The sequence below is a fragment of the Heloderma suspectum genome, chromosome 1 (assembly GCF_057233095.1).
Source record: "Heloderma suspectum isolate Gila_16-S chromosome 1, 16-S_ref, whole genome shotgun sequence".
NCBI lineage: Eukaryota > Metazoa > Chordata > Lepidosauria > Squamata > Helodermatidae > Heloderma > Heloderma suspectum.
This window is the reverse complement of record NC_139458.1, coordinates 287240630-287261037: the sequence shown is the minus strand read 5'-3', so window position 1 is coordinate 287261037 and position 20408 is coordinate 287240630. Positions and strand designations below refer to the sequence as shown.

Sequence of the window (20408 nt, the reverse complement as noted above, 5' to 3'; positions counted from 1 at the left end):
GGAAGGCTTTGTTACTGTTCTTGTGTTTTGTTGTGAGCTGCCTTGGAACGAGGTGTATTCGGAGAAGCGGGAAATTAATAAATCATAACAATAAGCGTAGGCTTTTGCTTATACTATTCTGACAAAACAAGGGACAGCTTATAATCCTCTCTCTTTGGGCGCTGCCAGGCGGACGAAGAGAACTGAGGCGATCGCAACGACAGGTAACCTCCCCCTCCCCCGATGTCGGTTAAAAAGAACCCGAAGAGGTGGGGGGTGGGGAGAAGAAACGACAGAGAAAGTGCTGAGTCACCGCCTGACGCGTTCACTCTCCCCCTTCCCCCCTTTCTGCCCCCGCCCCGCCGACTACTCCTTCGCTCGCGCGCTCCAGAGAAAGCGCGCACGCGCGCGATCAGCCACGCCTCCCTTTGATGACGTGCTAAGCTGCTGCCGGGACGGTCACCAGCACACTCCTCGCTGTACACACAGAAACGCAGCCGGCCTCCTCCTGTTTCCCCTGCAGCCGTGAGGCGCGCGAGCGAGCGCTCCCTCCATCGTACGGGAGCCGCGGAGGAAGGAAGAACGAGCGAGCGGGTTGAGGGGGGGAAGAAGGGGTGCCCCTTCCTTCGTGTCCTGTGAACGGGTGGATTCTTCTTCCGTCTCCCCCGCCGCCGCCTGAAGTGGTTCTTGTCACTGCTCGCCCGCTTTCCCCTTCACGGTGACGGCGGCGGCCGCCTCTCTCCTTCCCCTCACTCGGTGCCTCTCGCCCGCCGCGCTCTCCCGGCTCTGGTCGCCCGTCCGCCCGAGGGCTATGGGGCTTCTGTCGCAGGGCTCCCCGCTGAGCTGGGAGAAGACGCAGCGGCACGCGGAGCACGTGCGCAAACACGGCATCCTCCAGTTCTTGCACATCTACCGGGCGGTCGGGGAGAGGCACAAGGACGTGCTCAAGTGGGGGGACGAGGTGAGTGCCAGGAAACAAAGGGGGTCCTGGGGGAACTCCTCAGGCGCTGACGGAAACTAGTCACGTCATCGTGGGAACGGGTTCTGTTGATCTTTTGTTTTTACCCCTGGGGGGTGTCGTTGGCTTGCCGAGTGTGTTTCTACAACACTCTTGGGAGGTAGGCCGCCGTCACCTTGTCTCGCAGGAGGAATGCCGGACCTGGAGCAAGAGGGGCGGCGCATGCATGCTTTGGCCAATAGCATGACGCTGTGTATGTTGAATGGGAAGTGAACTCCATTGACTAAGCAGGGTTTACTACTTAATAAAGTGTGTGTGGGATTGAGAGTTCAGGCACACCCGCGCGCGCACAAAAGCCAAGTTCAACTCTGTCTGATGGTTCACACTGTCTCAGGCCATTTTCACAAACAACCCCCCCCCCCCGGTTTTTTGCCTTTCGAATTGAAATGTGAAATCTGTACTGGCATTTAATTTAGAGTGTTATCTTTTACTTTTGCGTGAATAGCTTTCACAACAGGGGCATCCCAGACTACTCCTTAGCATCACTTCAAAAATGTGCTTTAGCTTACGTGAAAGAGATTGCTTTAAGCCCTATCTTCCCACAATATAACTATTTAGCAGGTATAGTGCTTGTTTACTAATCATGGAGTTATATATGTATGCTAGCAGTATACTATCAATGATAATTGAAGGTACTAGTTGTGGACAGTCTCTTAAAGGATTCAGTAGTAGAAAGGGCCTGATACATGTATGATTGTCTTCAGCCAGTGCTCTCCCATGATGCAATTTTTACAGCTGTTGAAGTTTACAATTACTGAAGAGGTGTATATTTTTTACAGCAATTATACCAGTGGTATAAACTACTGTAAAATAAAGCCAGGCATATATCTGAGGCCTGGGTGTTCCAGCTGTTGGTGCTTTGTAGATTTATGCCTAATAATATAACTTCAGTAGTACTTAGTAGATAATCAGAATAGCAGCTTTCTCCTTTGATATATCTTTTACTAGCCCAATTCATTACATGTTTATGATACCAAAATGCAAAGATTGGGGGTGTTAGAGAGAATCATGATTTCTAGAATTTTCTAATCAGTTGATGCTAATGGAAGGCATGAACTTACCAGCATTAGAAGTTCACTAAAGAATTTAAATGAATGTGTATTTTGAAAAAAAATGCCATACAACTCTTTAAGAAACATGCCTATGATAATTGCTTTGTATGTTGTTAAAGGTTGCTTTCATAAGGCATCTCCAGACTTGTAATGCCTATGGTCATGGTACCTCACAGAAATTAAACATGATTGCCCATAAAAAAGCTGTTATGTTGAATAACATCCAGAATCCCTTTTTGTTGATTGCTTTTTTAAAAAAAATCAAGCACTTGTGATGTAGATACATATCACAAGTTTGTAAGTGAAAATGAGATATTGATAACCACTTCCATTCACAAGAAAGGGGCTACTTTTGGTGTTTTCCAGCTTCACTTGGTCACAAAAATGATTTTATGAGAATTTTCTAGGTTTGCTTCATTCTTAGAAGGTTAGGAAGATAGAAAGCAGTCTTATAGCAAATCAAGCCATTGATCCATTTAGGTTCTAGTTGCAGTGGCGGCCACCATTTTGAATATTCAAGCTGTAGCTTGTCATTACCTGTGAAGCTGGAGAGAGCTGGTTGTTGGGGTCCAAGCTACATGCAACTCTAAAATAGCCTATTGGGTTCTCAGTGGCTTAACAACCACCTCCAACGACTCCCTCCCCCCACTGGGTCTCTCACATAACAAAAAGCTACAGCATGCCCCCGCTGCGGTTTGAATATTCAAAATGGCAGCGCTACCATGACAAGAAGCCCTGCAGGAAAATTCCCTGACCTGCAAACCAGGTCAGTGTTGTCTGCACAGTGCAGCAGGCCTCTAAAGTTTCACATGAGAGTATTTCCTATCTGTTTCTGTAGATGCGAGGTATTGAACCTAGGATCATTTGTATGCAAAACGTGTGTTTCCCCCCCAAATCAATACTTAGAGCATAAAATAGATGTAGATTTGCATAGTTACCTGAAACTTGTCTTCCATCCCAATGAGCAGAGTCCCCAATAAAGAATAAATCTTGAAACATTTCATACAGTGTACATGAACGTTATGTATATCGTAACTTGTCTCGTCAAGGAAAGAACTGTTAGATACTGTTAAAATCAGAGTTTATTTTTGCCCTGGGACATAAACAGAGGAAATTGCAATGTTTGTAATCAAGATTAATAAGAGCCAACAGGTTGTAGCTTGATTTAAGCTATGAATATTAGCCTGGCTGTAACTGCATTTGTAGTTCCCATTTTCTCTGTGTTTCAGCAAATCCATATATGCTAGGGTATCGGCCTGTTCTGTCATACATATTTATGCTATATCCACCATGTACTCCAGATGGTTTTTGGTATACAACTCCCATAATTCCTCACCATTGGCATTGCTAGCTGGGGCTGATGGGAGTTATAATCCAAAACATCCAGAGAGCACCAGGATATAACTTGTTCAAAAAGAACAGGAGGAACAGAAAGGGAGGCGGGGTTGCACTGTATGTGAAAAATACATATCTCTGCACAGAAATACAGGAGGAGGAGCTTGGTAGCCCCATCGAGAGCATCTGGGTTGAAATAAATGGAGCAAAGAATAAAAGGAACCTGGTGGTCGGAGTCTACTACCGGCCACCCAATCAAGGAGAAGCCAAGGATGAAACTTTTGAAAAGCAAATAGCCAATGTTTTAAGGAAGCATGATGTAGTAGTAATGGGGGACTTCAATTTCCCCGATATTTGTTGGGAGACAAATTCTGCAAAACATGGCCCCTCCAGGAAATTCCTGACTTGTGTGGCGGATAACTTCCTCCTACAGAAAGTAGAGGAAGGAACTAGAGGATCGGCTATCCTTGACTTGATCCTAACCAACAGAGATGACTTAGTGGATAAAGTAGCAGTTACAGGAACTCTGGGGGAAAGCGACCATGTTGTACTTGAGTTCTTGGTTCTAAGGGAAGCAAAAGCCGAGTGTACTCAAACGCGTACCCTGGATTTTAGGAAAGCTGATTTTAATAAACTCAGAACAATGATCAGTAAGGTCCCATGGCAAACAATGCTAGCGAGAAAAGGAGTCCAAGATGGGTGGGAACTTTTAAAAAAGGAAATTCTCAAGGCACAATCACAAACAATTCCAACAAGAAGAAAAGGTGGAAGACAACAGAAGAAGCCAATGTGGCTTCACAAAAAGCTTAGGGATGACCTGAAAACAAAAAAGGACACATATAAGAAGTGGAAAGAAGGCCAAGTAACAAAGGAAGAGTACAGGCAGGTAGCACAGAATTGCAGGGATGGCGTCAGGAAGGCTAAAGCGGAGAACGAGGTGAGGTTAGCGAGGGATGCTAAAAACAACAAAAAGGCTTTCTTCAGCTACGTGCATAGTAAAAGGCAGAGGAAAGAAATGGTTGTTCAGCTATTAAATAAGGATGGCAAAATGATAACAGAGGACAAAGAAAAGGCAGAGGTGCTCAATTCCTACTTTGGCTCAGTCTTCTCCCAAAAGAGGGTCTATGACCCCCCTGGCAAAGGCGAAGTACAGGCTGAAGGGGCAGGATTGCAGCTTGAGATCGACAGGCATATGGTCAAGGAACACCTCATTACTTTGAATGAGTTCAAATCTCCAGGGCCAGATGAACTGCATCCTAGAGTAATAAAGGAACTGGCAGAAGAACTCTCAGAACCGCTGTCTATTCTCTTTGAGAAATCATGGAGGACGGGGGAAGTGCCAGATGACTGGAGGAGGGCTAACGTTGTCCCTATCTTCAAAAAGGGTAAAAAGGAGGAACCTGGGAACTACAGACCAGTCAGTCTGACATCAATCCCTGGGAAAATTCTGGAGCAGATCATAAAGCAATCCATCTGGAAGCACCTTGACAACAATGCCGTGATTACTCGAAGCCAACATGGATTTGTCAAAAACAAGTCCTGCCAGACAAATCTGATCTCATTTTTTGATCAAGTCACCTCCCTTGTAGACCGTGGGAATGCTGTAGACATCATATACCTCGACTTCAGCAAAGCTTTCGACAAAGTGCCCCATGATATCCTGATGAGCAAACTTGCTCGAAGTGGGCTAGATGAAACAACGATCATGTGGATCCACAGTTGGCTACAGAATCGGACTCAAAGAGTGCTTATCAATGGGACCTTCTCAAGCTGGGGAGAGGTAACGAGCGGGGTACCGCAGGGCTCAGTCCTGGGCCCAGTGCTCTTCAACATTTTTATTAATGACTTGGAGGAGGAGGTGCAGGGAATGCTGATCAAATTTGCAGATGACACAAAATTGGGAGGGATAGCTAATACTTTGGAAGACAGAAACAAAATTCAAAGTGATCTGGATAGACTGGAGTGCTGGGCAGAAAACAACAGAATGGCATTTAATAGGGACAAATGCCAAGTTCTGCACCTAGGAAAAAGAAACCAAATGCACAGTTACAAGATGGGGGATACGTGGCTCAACCACACTACGAGCGAGAAGGATCTTGGAATTGTCGTCGATCACAAGCTGAATATGAGCCAACAATGTGATGTGGCTGCAAAAAAGGCAAATGCTATTTTGGGCTGCATTCATAGAAGCATCGCTTCCAAATCCCGGGAAGTACTAGTTCCCCTCTACTCAGCACTGGTTAGGCCTCATCTGGAGTACTGTGTCCAGTTCTGGGCACCACACTTTAAGAAGGATGCAGACAAGCTGGAGAGGGTTCAAAGGAGGGCAACAAAGATGATCAGGGGACTGGAAACAAAGCCCTATGAAGAGAGACTGAAAGAACTGGGCATGTTTAGCCTTGAGAAGAGAAGACTGAGGGGAGATATGATAGCACTCTTCAAGTACTTGAAAGGTTGTCACAGAGAAGAAGGCCAGGATCTCTTCTTGATCATCCCAGAGTGCAGGACACGGAATAATGGGCTCAAGTTACAGGAAGCCAGATTCCGGCTGAACATCAGGAAAAACTTCCTGAGTGTCAGAGCAATACGGCAATGGAACCAATTACCTGGGGAGGTGGTGGGCTCTCCCACACTGGAGGCCTTTAAGACGAGGCTGGACAGCCATTTGTCAGGGATGCTCTGACTTGGATTCCTGCATTGAGCAGGGGGTTGGACTCGATGGCCTTGTAGGCCCCTTCCAACCCTACTATTCTATGATTCTATGATTCTATGATTCTATGCCTACCCCTATGCTAAACTGTGTGTTAAAAGTTATCAAGGATAAATTTCAAGACACTACAGACTTGCCATAAATTCATCTCAGTCCTATGCATGCTAATTCAGAAGTAAGGTGCACTGTATTCAGTTGGGTTTTCTCCCAGATAAGTGTGTATGGGACTGAAGCCTTAGCTTTATTCATTGTAAAAGGCCAACTTTAATCTGTGGGCTATGCCAGCTAAGTCTCAAGGGGCAAAAAAGAAAAAAGTGCACATCCCGGGCAGAGTTGAGCATATAAAATCTTACTGATTTCAGTAACAGTTTCTGCCTTAAGGCTATCTTGGTTTCAGAGTGATACTTCAAATGAGCAGTAGCTATTGTTCATTAAATTTAAAAGTTTTCTACTTCCTTCTGAAAAGTGAATCTATCTTGAGGCTTTATAATAAACATTTTTTAAACAACTTAAAAATTGTTTTTTAAGTTGGGGCTTATTTAGCCTTTGCTATCAAATGGAAACAGCTCTTTTTATCTTAATATTGCATTTAAACATTTATTGACAATATGTTTTTAAGAGAGCAATCCTCTGGCCCCTAGACAGCATCTGGGGAGACAGAGAACGGTTCGGTTTCTGGGCTGTGACCTTGGAACCCAGAAACTACACTCCCCTTGCCCTCGGAGCCAGTGCAGGCTACATCTCTGCCCTCAGAAACTTAGTGTGAAGGTGGGGAAAGGGGGCATTCCTGGGGGAGGGGATTGGAGCATTGGCCATACAACATTTCCTAGGGCCGCCCCAGCCCCCTTCCCTCCCCCGTCTGAAGTGCCATTGCTAGACTGGTGAAATTTCCTGTCTAGAAGAAATGCAGGGCTGCTGGAGCATGGAGGCAAAGATCACCTCCATGTTCCAGCAGCCCTGCATTGGATGCTTGGCAGCCTCTGAGTTTAGAGGCTGCCGACTATCTTCATAGGATTGCGCCCTAAAAGACCTATTATTGGATGCTTACCAACCTTTTTGTATTCTACCATACATCCAAATAATATATGAAGACAGCTTTTTTTTAATGCTATTTGTGCCGTACTGTTTTTCTCTTTCCATTTTAGAAATATTTTCTTGAAATCTTATTTTAACTTTGAAATGATAGCATTCTATTTTATCTTTTTGACATACATTAAAAGAGAAATCCTATGATCCCAGGAGAACATCCCAGGGACCACAGGATTCTTCAGAGTTTCTTCTAACAAGGTTGCAGCCCATAGGATTGCGCTCTTAACATTATTTCGGCCCTGAAAAATTACTGTTTTATTGTATATTGTTCCCCTGCTAGCTTAGTGAAAATTCAAAGAGCTTTGATACGAATGTTGTGTTTATATTTCTGTAGCACAAATAGTGAGCCTGTTTCTTCCCTTATAGTGGTTAAATCTTAACTCCTTCCACGTTCGTTCCTTTCAGTAATGCAGTCTGCATTTCATCCAATTTTTCTTTGTTTTGGTTGTTGTTTTTTAAATAAAACACTCATTAATTCATTTGTTTAATCCTTCCTTCAAGTACTGTTCTGGCACTCCCTCCAGAGATTCTAGAATGTATTGCTTGGAGGCTGTAGGAAAACGTGCTTGCTGTGTGTGTTTTTCTTTCATTTTGGTCCTTTGGTGCCTTGTCTCTAAATTTTTCAGTATCATCAAGATTAAATTTCATTGCTTTTAATTGTTTTACTACCTTTTGCATATTAATTTCTGTAAAAAAGTTTAGTGTCTGTTTGTTCTATATCTTGTCTATTCCTTTTTTAAATGTTCCTCAATCTCTTCAAAAATCAAAGAGATGTTCTTTAATTTAAAGGCTAATCTTCAATTGCTGTTTGACTTCCAAAATCTTGCTTTAGCAGTCTTCTGCAATATTTGAAGAATTTCTGCACCTTGTCTCTTTTGTCTAAGACTCACTTCTATTTGTTCACCTTTGTGAGAAAAGAGAACTGCTCATGTACAGTCTATTTACTATGCAAGTTCTACCCAATCACTGTGCTTCTATTTGCACCCTTGCATAGCACAATTTTGTTTTTGACTTAAGTTCCTCCTGTTTAGCTGTAATGGTAGCAGACCTTCCCTTCATCCGCTTCTTATTTCAATATTATCACTTATTGTCAGCATCAAATTTCTAGACTCCCACCTCACTAGGTGCCTGGATTTTCTGGTTTAGGCAACAACTTTTAAAAGTCCAGCTGATTGTAACCTTTATTTACCCAAATCAGTTCTACTGATTTCAATGAGACTCACTTCCAGATTGCTGTGGTCGGTAAAACCAGACTCTCCAGCCTGTGAAACCACATAGCAAAATAGTAACTTTAATCTTCACTGTGTTATGCCTTAAATTGTCTGTTTTGTATTGCTAGTTATGTAGGGCAGAATTCCATTGGGACTATTAGGCTGTCTGCTGTAAAACTTTTTCCTAAGTTAGATGTGTTGTGTTTACTTGGTTTTAAAACAAGTCAAGCTCTTGTGGAAACCCAACAGAAGGACCCAACAGAAGGACTCAACTATACAACTGAAACAGGATAATGAGAAACCTCTTATTCTAACCTGGATAAGTTACTGTCATTTTCTTCTACCTTGACACAATGAGAGGTGTCTAGGCTTGTTTGCTGACAAACCCTATCTGGGAGCATCTTTCCAGCCTGCAAATTGAGGCTTTGTGATGAAGCACACTGTATTGTCAATTTTTTTGGCCAACTGTAAGAGGTAACATGGCTGTATTTCCCTGCAGAGAAGCTATTGTTCAGGTCATGGTTATCTGCCAGCCCATGGAAGCCTTAATGAACCCCATGTAAGGATTGTGCCCAACAGGCACAGTCTTCAGGCTTTGATGTACATGCATAGCTCTGTTTGTTCAGGGCCTTTCCTATTCTCTTCTGTGGGCAGGGGAAAGCTCTCTACAAACAGTGAGAAGTCTATGATGCATTTCCCTTGAGAAGAGAACAGGAAGCCTCTCAGTTTTTTGCTTTGAATCCCGCTCATACTGTATTGTGAACAGATTTCCTAAACCTTCATATGAAATACCTAATTAACATTGCCAGAGAAATTAAACTATTGAATATTTAGTTTTCTAACGGTTATAAAATGTTTATTTATTTTAAAACCCAAAGCTAATAGTACAGGGAAGTGAAATATAAATGAAAGCACTTTCAAGTCCTATTTCTGGTGCCATGCTTGCATTCACAGACTGAAGGAAAGGGAGGGGCCTTCTGTATTCAACTGTTGGGATACTGAGTCTATGGAAGGATATACTTTAATGTCTCTGAAAGAATAAACATCTTGTGTTGACTTCCAGCATCTTACATTGAAAGTCATTTTTACCTCTCTGCAGACTCATATTTAACATACTGAAATTTCTGAAGCAGACGTCATGTTTTTATTACAAATGTTCTGGTGGCCCCTGTCAAATACAGCATGATTGGACTCGATGGTCTTGTAGGCCCCTTTCAACCCTACTATTCTGTGATTCTATGATTGTTCTTGCATGTGGCCTGATTTAAGCTCCTTTCACACACTATGCAGTTGAACAGAGTGAACAGCTATACACTTGAAGAGGGTGAACATCTTCATATTGAACGTGGATGTCAAGGGGCAAGGCTAGCTGGACTGTGTAATACCACAGATGGGGCCAGCAGCATTGCCCCACTCCTTGTTCTGTGCATGGACCCCCTTGGTGTGTGTAACGCATGAAAGGGACTTTTAATTCTTCATGTTCCTGCATTGCACATGAGAAACAGCACTTATTTATCAGAAATGACAACTGAATACGGTCCTTTTAACACTTGTATATCTGAACTTGCTAGATCACTGTGTGGAGTGGAATAACTTGTCAACACATGCAGACCGCTGTGCTCACCTTTGTACCATCATAGTCTACAAATTTTCTCTGTTACGGTTCTTACAACCATTTGACATGGAAAAACTTTTAACACACTCAAGCTGCTCTCGGATGGTATCCTGCACACATTTGTTATTCAGAATAGATCATTACTCAGAAAGAAGTACCACTGAGATCTATGTAAGTTCCCCTGAGTATGCATGTTTAGGACTGCAGCCTTTGGCTACTTAAATTTATCGAAACTGATAGGATTTAAATAGCGTGGCACTATACAGGATTTAGCAACCTTTGTTTTCTGCTAGTTGGTTGGATTAACAACCGCCCTGTGCTTGGGAATTTGTTTTATACAGTGCATGCCTGCAATTATATGTCTTCAATAATAATTTATTACATTTCTATACCGCCCCATAGCTGAAGCTTTCTGGGCAGTTTACAGAAGTTAAAACATTAAATATAATATAAAAAGTTTAAAAGCCATTTACATAAAAGCACACAGACAATATACACAAACAACATACAACTAAAAACAACTTTGAACTGCCAGTCATAACTAAAGGCATATCCAGGACCGATTAAAACTCATCATATGCTGCGATGCCTGGGAAAAGAGATAGGTATTAACCTGGCACCGAAAAGATAATAATGTTAGCGCCAGGCAGACCTCAGCGGGGAGCTTGTTCCACAGAAGGGCCACCACTGAGAAGGCCCTCTCTATTGTTTCTGTCTTCTGAGCCTCCTGTGGAGTAAGTACTTAGAGGAGGACCTTAGATGCCTCAGGTAGTGTACAGGTAGGTTCATTTCAGGAGAGGCATGCCGTCAGGTATTGTGGTCCCAAGCCATGTAGAGCTTTATAGGTTAAAACCAGCATCTTGAATTGAGCTCAGAAGCATATAGGCAGCCAGTGAAAGCGGGCCAGAGTTGGTCTTGTATGTTCAGACCTTCTGGTCACCGTTATCAATCTGGCCACTGCATTTTGCATGAGTTGCAGCTTCCAGTCTTCAAAGGCAGCCCGACATAGAGCACATTGCAGCGATCTAACTTGGAGGTAACCAGAGTTTAGACAACTGAAGCCAGGTTATCCCTGTCCAGACAGGGGCATAGCTGGGCCACCAGCCGAAGTTGGTAGAAGGCACTCCATGCCACTGAGGCCACCTGAGCCTCAACTGACAAAGATGGTTCCTGGAGGACACCCAAGCTATGGACCTGCTCCTTCAGGGGGAGTGCAACCCCATCCAGAACAGATTGAGCACCCTCCATCCAGTCAGGAGAACCACCTATCAACAGCATCTTAGTCTTGTCTGGACTGAGTTTCAGTTTATTAGCCCTCATCCAGTCCATTGTTGCAGCCAGGCGCTGATTCAGCACATCCACAGCCTCACCTGAAAAAGATGAAAAGGACAAATAGAGCTGCATGTTAGCAGCATACCAATGACAATGCACTCCAAAACTCTGGATGACCATGCTCAACAGTTTCATGTAGCTGTTGAACTGCATGGGGGACAAAACTGACCCCTGTGGAACCCCATATTGGAGATTCCATGGGGCCGAGCACTGTTCCTCAAGCATGACCTTCTGGAGCCAACCCTCCAGGTAGAGGCAAAACAACTGCAGTGCAGTGCCTCCCACTCCCAGTTCAGAGAGCCATCCCAGAAGGATACCATGGTCGATGGTATCAAAAGCTGCTGAGAGATCAAGGAGAATCAACAGGGTCACACTCTCACTGTCATTTTCTCAACATAGGTCATCATACAGGGTGACCGAGGCTGTTTCTGTGCCAAAACCTGGCCTGAACCTGATTGAAATGGATCCAGATAATCAGCCTCATCCAAGAGTGTCTGGAGCTGGTTGGCAACCACTCGCTCGAGGACCTTGCCCAGGAAAGGAACATTTGCAACTGACCTATAATTATTAAGGTTTTCCAGGTCTAGGGGGGATTTCTTCAGGGTTGGTCTCACCTCTTTCAGGCAGCCTGGGACTACAACCTCCCGCAAGGAGGCATTAATCACCTCCCTAGTCCAGCCAGCTGTTCCCTCCCTGCTAGTTTTTATTAGCCAAGGGGGGCAAGGATCCAATATGGAAGTGGTTGCACAAATATCCTAGACAGAATACATAAATCTTTACAGATTACTAGAAAATTGAGATTGTTAATGTATGCAGTTAATTTCTGGATGTAGAAAGCAAAATTGATTTGTTTTGTAACCAAAGTTCTGACTCAAAAGCTGAATCTGAAAATTTACTAGTAACCTTAAAAGTAGAACTTGCATGTACAAAATATGACAGTATTAGGAGCTAGAGTTGAAGCTGAAATATTTTGGCCACCTAATGCGAAGAGAAAACTCTCTGGAAAAGACCCTGATGCTGGGAAAGACTGAAGGCAAAAGGAGAAGGGGACGGCAGAGGATGAGATGGCTGGATAGCATCACCAATGCGGTGAATATGGAGTTGAGCACACTCCGGGAGAGAGCGCAGGACAGGAAGGCCTGGTGTGCTATGGTCCATGGGGTCACGAAGAGTCAGAGACAACTGAACAACAACAACAAAGGAGCTAGAGTAAAGCTCCATCTTGTGTTAGCAAAACTGTGTGTGGAGCTTGGAAGTGTTGTTAGATGGTGGAGGTGAAGAGGTAGAAATGTTGGAAAGTTGGTGTAAGTTGTTTTTAATTAGTTGTGTTTGGAAGGATGTGGTGTATTTTAAATTAGACAAAGAGCAGTACTACACATTAAACTTGCCAAGGGAGTCTCCTGGAAGCAATGGCACGTCCTTTCCATCTCTGCTGTATCATCTAGGAGCAGACTCTGTGCACCCCAGCGCTGTCACTTTGTGGGTTTTCCTGCCTGTGCTCTGTTACTGGCTGGCAGAGAAACTTATGGTAGCATTGCTTCTAGATGACATGTCTGGGAAGGGGCAAATGTACTCTATTTGTTCAGTCGTTCAGTCGTATCTGACTCTTCGTGACCCCATGGACCATAGCATGCCAGGCCTTCCTGTCCTGCGCTCTCTCCCAGAGTGTCCTCAAGTTCATATTCATTGCATCGGTGATGCTTCTAGTCATCTCATCCTCTGCCATGCCCTTCTCCTTTTGCCTTCAGTCTTTCCCAGCATCAGGGTCTTTTCCAGAGAGTTTTCTCTTCGCATTAAGTGGCCAAAATCTTTGAGCTTCAGCTTCAGTATCTGTCCTTCCAATGAGCAGTCAGGGTTGATTTCCTTTAGGATGGACTGATTTGACCTCCTTGCAGTCCAGGGGACTCGTAAGAGTCTTCTCCAGCACCACAGTTCAAAAGCATCGATTCTTCGGCGCTCAGCCTTCCTTATAGTCCAGCTCTCACAGCCATACATTACTACTGGGAAAACCATAGCTTTGATTAGACGGACCTTTGTCGGCAAGGTGATGTCTCTGCTTCTTCCTATGCTGTCTAGGTTGGCCAGAGCTTTCCTCCCAAGGAGCAAGCGTCTTTTAATTTCATGGCTACAGTCACCATCTGCGGTGATCTTGGAGTCCAAGAAAGTAAAATCTGTCACTGCTTCCATTTCTTCCCCTTCTATATGCAAGGAAGTGATGGGGCCAGATGCCATGATCTTAGTTTTTTTAATGTTGAGTTTCAAACTAGCTTTTGCACTCTCCTCTTTCACCCTCAACAAGAGGCTCTTTAGATCCTCTTCGCTTTCTGCTATTAGGGTGGTATCGTCTGCATATCGGAGGTAGTTGATAATTCTCCCAGCAATGTTAATTCCGACCTCTGATTCATCGAACCTGGCATTTCTCATGATGTACTCTGCATATAAGTTAAATAAGCAGGGTGACAATATGCAGCCTTGTCGTACTCCTTTCCCAATTTTGAACCACTCGGTTGTTCCATGTCCGGTTCTTACTGTTGCTTCTTGACCCTCGTACAGGTTTCTCAGGAGACAGGTAAGGTGGTCTGGTACTCCCATCACTTTAAGAATTTGCCACAGTTTGTTGTGATCCATACAATCGAAGGCTTTAGCGTAGTCAATGAAGCAGAAATAGACGTTTTTCTGGAATTCTCTTGCTTTCTCCATGATGCAGCGAATGTTGGCGATTTGATCTCTAGTTCCTCTGCCTCTTCAAAACCCAGCTTGTACTTCCGGTAGTTCTCGGTTCACATGCTGCTGAAGCCTAGCTTGTAGGATCTTGAGCGTAACCTTGCTGGCATGTGAAATGAGCACAATTGTGCGGTAGTTTGAACACTCTTTGGCGTTGCCCTTTTTTGGAATTGGAATGTAAACTGACCTTTTCCTGTCTTGTGGCCATTGTTGAGTGTTCCAAATTTGTTGGCATATTGAATGCAGCACTTTAACAGCATCATCTTTTAGGATTTTAAATAGCTCAGCTGGAATACTGTCATCTCCGCTAGCTTTGTTGTTAGTAATGCTTCCTAAGGCCCACTTGACTTCACTCTCTAGCATGTCCAGCTCAAGTTCAGTGACCGCACTATCAGGGACATTCAGATCTTTCTTGTATAGTTCTTCTGTGTATTCTTTCCACCTCTTCTTAATCTCATCTGCTTCTGTTAGGTCCCTGCCTTCTTTGTCCTTTATCATGCCCGTCTTTGCACAAAACGTTCCCTTGAGATCTCCGATTTTCTTGAAGAGATCTCTAGTCTTTCCCATTCTGTTGTTTTCCTCGATTTCTTTGCATTGATCATTTAAGAAGGCCTTCTTGTCTCTCCTTGCTATTCTCTGGAACTCTGCATTCAGTTGGATATATCTTCCCCTTCCTCCCTTGTTTTTCACTTCCCTTCTTTCCTCAGCTACTTGTAAAGCCTCATCAGACAGCCACTTGGCTTTCTTGCATTTCTTTTTCTTTGGGATGGATTTCGTTGCTGCCTCCTGAACAATGTTGCGGACCTCCGTCCATAGTTCCTCAGGCACTCTGTCTATCAGGTCTAATCCCTGAAATCTATTCCTCACCTCCACTGAATATTCATAAGGGATATGATTTAGGTCATACCTGAATGGTTCAGTGGTTTTCCCTACATTCTTCAATTTAAGCCGACATTTTGCAAGAAGCAGCTCATGATCTGAACCACAGTCAGCTCCAGGTCTTGTTTTGACTGACTCTATAGAGCTTCTTCATCTTTGGCTGCAAAGGACATAATCAATCTGATTTCGATATTGACCATCTGGTGATGTCCTTGTGTAGAATCGCCTCTTGTGCTGTTGGAAAAGAGTGTTTGCTATGATCAGCGTATTCTCTTGGCAAAACTCTATTAGCTTTTGTCCTGCTTCATTTTGTACACCAAGGCCATGCCTGCCTGTTATCCCAGTGATTTCTTGACTTCCTGCTTTAGCATTCCAATCCCCTATGATGAAGAGGACATCTTTTTTGGGTGTTAGTTCTAGAAGATGTTGTAGGTCTTCATAGAACCGATCAACCTTAGCTTCTTCGGCATCAGTGGTTGGGGCATAGACTTGAATTACTGTGATGTTGAATGGTTTGCCTTGGATTCGTACCGAGATCATTCTATCATTTTTAAGATTGTACCCCAGTACTGCTTTTCCCACCCTTTTGTTGACTATGAGTGCTACTCAATTTCTTCTAAGGGATTCTTGCCCACAATCGTAGATATGGTGGTCACCTGAATTAAATTCGCCCATGCCTGTCCATTTTAGTTCGCCGATTCCCAAGATGTCAATGTTCAATCTTGCCATCTCATGTTTGATCACCTCCAGCTTACCTTGATTCATTGATCTGACATTCCAGGTTCCTAAACAATATTGTTCTTTACAGCATCGGATTTTCTTTTCGCCACCAGACACATCCACAGCTGAGTGTCCTTTCGGCTTTGGCCCAGCCGCTTCACTCTTTCTGGCGCTACTTGGAAATACCCTCTGCTCTTCCCCAGTAGCATATTGGACACCTTCCGACCTGAGGGGCTCATCTTCCGGCATCATCTCTTTTAGCCTTGTGATACGTTCCATGGGGTTTTCTTGGCAAGAATACTGGAGTGGGTTGCCATTTCCTTCTCCAGTGGACCACATTTTGTCAGAACTCTCTGCCATGACCTGTCCGTCTTGGGTGACCCTGCACGGCATAGCTTATGGCTTCACTGAGTTACGCAAGCCCCTTCGCCACAACAAGGCAGTGATCCATGAAGGGGAATGTACTCTATAGCTGAGGTCTATCCAAGCCTCCTTTTCAACAATGGGAATGCTTGATTAAAATGGGCATGGCTTATTTTGGTCATATAATGCCTGAGATTCCTTGCTTGTCAGAATTAAAATGCAAACATATGTTTGATTTAGACTTTCAGGGTATTTTCTTGTATGCCACCTCTCTACAGTGTTTAAACTTCTGCAGGTTCGGTAGTTGTGGTCTATAGTATATGTACAGTGGTTAAGTCCCATTGAACTCAGTGGAATTTGGTTGAGAATAGATATGGTTGGATTGCAATGTTTCTAAATTGTATCATGCATTTGAGAAGTCAAATAGGAAGGTAGCTTTGGTTTTTTTTCATGAAATCAAAAAGGCAATCAATATGTAGCATGATCAATTTGATATTACATTGTACAAGAATCTCTTTAAATAGTACAGTTCTTCAGTCTTTTCTGTTTTGATACGTTTAAACTCAGTAAACATGACTTTTTAATAGTATTGCCATGCTCTATGGTATACTGTTCAAAGAAAAGTGCTCTTTGTTCTCTAATCTGTCACATTTTTTGTTTAGCTGTGTATAAATGACTATAATCCCTAGGTTTAGTTCTCCATAATAAATCTAAACCCTGCTTCCTGGTTTGTGGTATGTATTGCACATCCTTTAGTTATGTCAGACCACATGACAGAGATTAGAGTATGCTGCTTTGCTACAAGTAGAGGGAGAATGCCAAAAAAAAAGAATCTACAGCTGGTTCTGCACATACAGGCCACAGAATAACATTTATACCAATTGAATGCTCAGAAATAAGGCAATGGAACAGATTGGACTGATTCCCTTGGGAAAGAAATTCAGATGGGTTTTCATCCTTGATCAAAAACACCCTGAGGATGTTGGAAAACCACAGTGGCAGCTGCTGAGTACTGTCACTCATGATTAGTATATTGTGGACTTTTGAGAATTGCAGATTTGTAATTTTATATGTGAAAATCAAAAGTAAAACATTAATGATATTCCCACCTACAGAAAATGACCATGAAACTAGAAGCTTTTGCAAATGATGGCTAGTCTGCCACATTATGTCTGTTTTGACATTTTCCAGTCTAGCATGCTAAATATTATGTTTTGTTCTTGTGTTGTATATTAGGTGGAATACATGTTGGTAGCTTTTGATCATAAAAACAAGAGAGCACAATTGTCGCTAACTGGAGGAGAAGTTCTTCACACTTTGCAAGAAAAGGGTGAAAGGGTAAACCCAAAGTAAGTAGCTGCTGCTCTTAAAATTACACACTAATTTTCTGACATTTACTTATTTCTAACCTCTCTGTACTAGGGATGTACAAATCAGTTTAGATCCAGTCCATGTCAGTTTTGCATATACTCAATCATAGTTGGGTTTGTCCAATTTCTTCATCATTCTGCCATTAAAAAACTCAAAATCGCCTACAAAAATTGTGCTTTTATTTTTGTACATGGCTTTCCCTTCCTTTGGTACACATCTTTCCCTAGCATCCACACTTTGTTATGCAGTTTTTGAGCAGAGTACTACATTGCAAAACTTGAAGTGGAAAAACCATAGGATAACTGTTTGGTTCTGCATATTAGCCCAGAAAGTGCAAATGAGGTAAGTTCACTTAAAAATATGGACCCAGCAAAATGCTCCAGCATTCACAATATGTACTTGAGTCTAGAAATTTGAGGCCTTCATTTTCATAAGTGAAAGATGATTGGGAACGGCATAAGAGATCATGAATATGAAAAACATGCAGTTGCACAGTCTTTGGAATAGTTAGGAACTAATGTATGTGTCTTTCAAATATATTATTGAAGTTCCTAATTGTGTATCCAAGATATGGGTAAAATGTGGTTTGTATGTTTTTTTGACAAGTCTTTGTGATGAGAACTATGTGTGTTTTATATGTAGTCATCAGCATTGGTATCTTTGATCTGTCTTTTGCATGCTACAGTACTGCTAACGTTGTTGAGTAGCATTTCTCACAAAATGATGGGGATCCCCTATAACGTAAAGCAGACATAGCCCAAACTGGTCCAGTCCCCATGCTGTCACAAGTCACTGGCAGAGGTTTTGGCCGATTTAAAGTTACATTCATTCTTGTAGTAAACTTATCGTCATAACTGTGTGCTGCTTTTGCTGTTGTAGAAAATTCTCATTATTTGTCTCACAGCCATCCAACTCTGTGGAGGCCCGAGTATGGAAGCTATATGATTGAAGGAACTCCTGGGCAACCGTATGGAGGAACAATGTCTGAATTTAACACTGTACAAGACAACATGAGGAAGCGACGTCAGGAAGCTGCTTCTGTGCTGAAAAAAAATGAAGCTGTTTGCACTGTCACATCATTTCCAAGGTGACTGTTTTTTTAATATGGATTGAAAATAGGGTTCTTTAAGGTGGCTGTAAACCACATGAAGGCTGCGTAACTGAAACAATTGTGTGTTATTTTTACTTAGAGGATGAGGGGTTTACCTTATGGTATTTTCTAACTAGTGCCATTGCCATTTAGTTGCGTGTGACCCATGTGTCATTGCAGACGTTTCCCAGTCTAGATGTTTTCTGCAGGTATAAGTGCTCTGGTGTGTACATGGCACTCTCCTTTCTGCAAATAATTCCTTATTCACTTCAGTGCAGCAAGTACTTTTTCACACACTCCTTTTTATTTTACTTAAAATATTTTTAGACTACCTTTAAGTGCAAAAGCACTCTCAAGTTGGGTTAATAAAATTCTATACAACAATAAAACAACAAAAAATAATAAAACCGATAAACACTAGCAATAATCATAAACATCCAGCCAAGTAAGTACTAAAATCTAACGCACAATTGCAGCTATTTATTATTTAAGGTATTTTTATGTTGCTCCTCAGCCCAAAAAAGGCTCCCAAAGCAGCTTACAATCAGTCAGTAAAAGACAGTCCCTGCTTGTAGACATACAGTCTACTACAGTTAAAATGGTACAGTAAAAGGCCAATGAAAAGTGGCTCTTCAGAGCTTTAAAAAGCCTATAATGATGCGGTTGGGGTCTGATGAATCCCAGATGGCAACTTGCTCCAGATGCATGGTGCCATTGTGGAAAAATCCCTCTCCCTTGTACTTGCCAACCTGACCACCTTCAAAGGCGGACAAGCGAGGAGGGACTCTGTTCCTGATCGTAAAGTGCAGGCAGGCTGATATGGGTGAGGTTGATCCTTCAAGTAACTTGGTCCCAACTATTTCAGACTTTGAAGGTTAAAGCTGGCACGTTAAATTGGGCTCAGAAACATACCAGTAACCAGTGCAGCTAGTGGAGTATGGGTTTCACATGACCTGACTGTCTCACTCGTACCAGCACTCAGATGGCCACATTCTGCACCAGCTGAAATTGTCTAAATAATCTTTAAAGGCAGCCCCACACAGAGTACATTACAGTAGTCCAGTCCAGATGTCACTAGCACATGGATAATTGAGGAAAGGTCTGTCCTCTCCAGATAGGGTGTAGCTTTTTACCAGCCTAAGCCACCACAGCCACCTGAGCTCCAGAATCCAGAAGGGCCCCCGGACTGCAGATTTAGTCCTTCCAGAGGAGTGCAACACCCATCTAAGACCAGTTACAAGCCTCCATCCATAGTTGGTTTCCCTACCCACAATCCATTTTGTCTCAGCTTTTTCACCTTCATCTACCCCAAACTGCCTCCTGACACTGGTTCAAGAGTTCCATAGCTTTGTTGTGATGTGTAAATGGAAACGAGAGGTAGGGCTTAGAATCATCCACATACTGAAGATACTTTACCCAAAGCTTCAGATGACCTCTCTGGAAGTTTCGTGTAGATGCTTAAAAGTGTGGGACTAGATGGAACCTTGTGGTATTGCTTAAACTAATGACTATGGGTTAGAACAGACGTCCCCGAGCACCATTTTCTGAGCAGTTCCTCCAGGAAGGACTGCAATCACGGTAACACTGTCTCATAAACTCAACCCAGATATGCAGTTCAGAAGGTTACCATAGTCACTGGTATCGAAAACAGCTGAGAAGTCGAAGAGAATCAACAGTGTTGCTCTTCCGCATCCATTCCCCAGGGTAAATCATCCACCTGGGTAACCAAGGTGAAATGGATCTAAGCTAGTATCGTCCAACACTACTTGGGAGTTGAGAAGCCAATCCACTGAATGAGGAAACCTTGGGTATATATAGGTGCTTTGTGTCTGCGTCAGAGTGTACCTCAGGCTCTTTATGTGAAGGCTTGTTCTCCAGAAGCATTCCCAGCTGATGCTGGCATGAATTTGCTTCTCACAA

The 20408-nt window shown here is 43.1% G+C and overlaps 1 protein-coding gene across 2 annotated transcripts in view; it reads left to right on the top strand.

Annotated features, from left to right (window-relative positions):
• The first annotated feature begins 446 nt into the window (after positions 1–446).
• Positions 447–20408, top strand: part of GCLC (glutamate-cysteine ligase catalytic subunit) — a 39993-nt gene continuing 20031 nt past the window's right edge. For both annotated transcript variants that reach the window (XM_084826825.1, XM_084826824.1), the window contains exons 1-3: positions 447–940; positions 17264–17376; positions 18303–18485. In XM_084826825.1, the coding sequence (XP_084682951.1) occupies positions 791–940; positions 17264–17376; positions 18303–18485 (446 nt within the window). In that variant the 5' untranslated portion in view covers positions 447–790. The remainder of the gene's footprint in view (positions 941–17263; positions 17377–18302; positions 18486–20408) is intronic.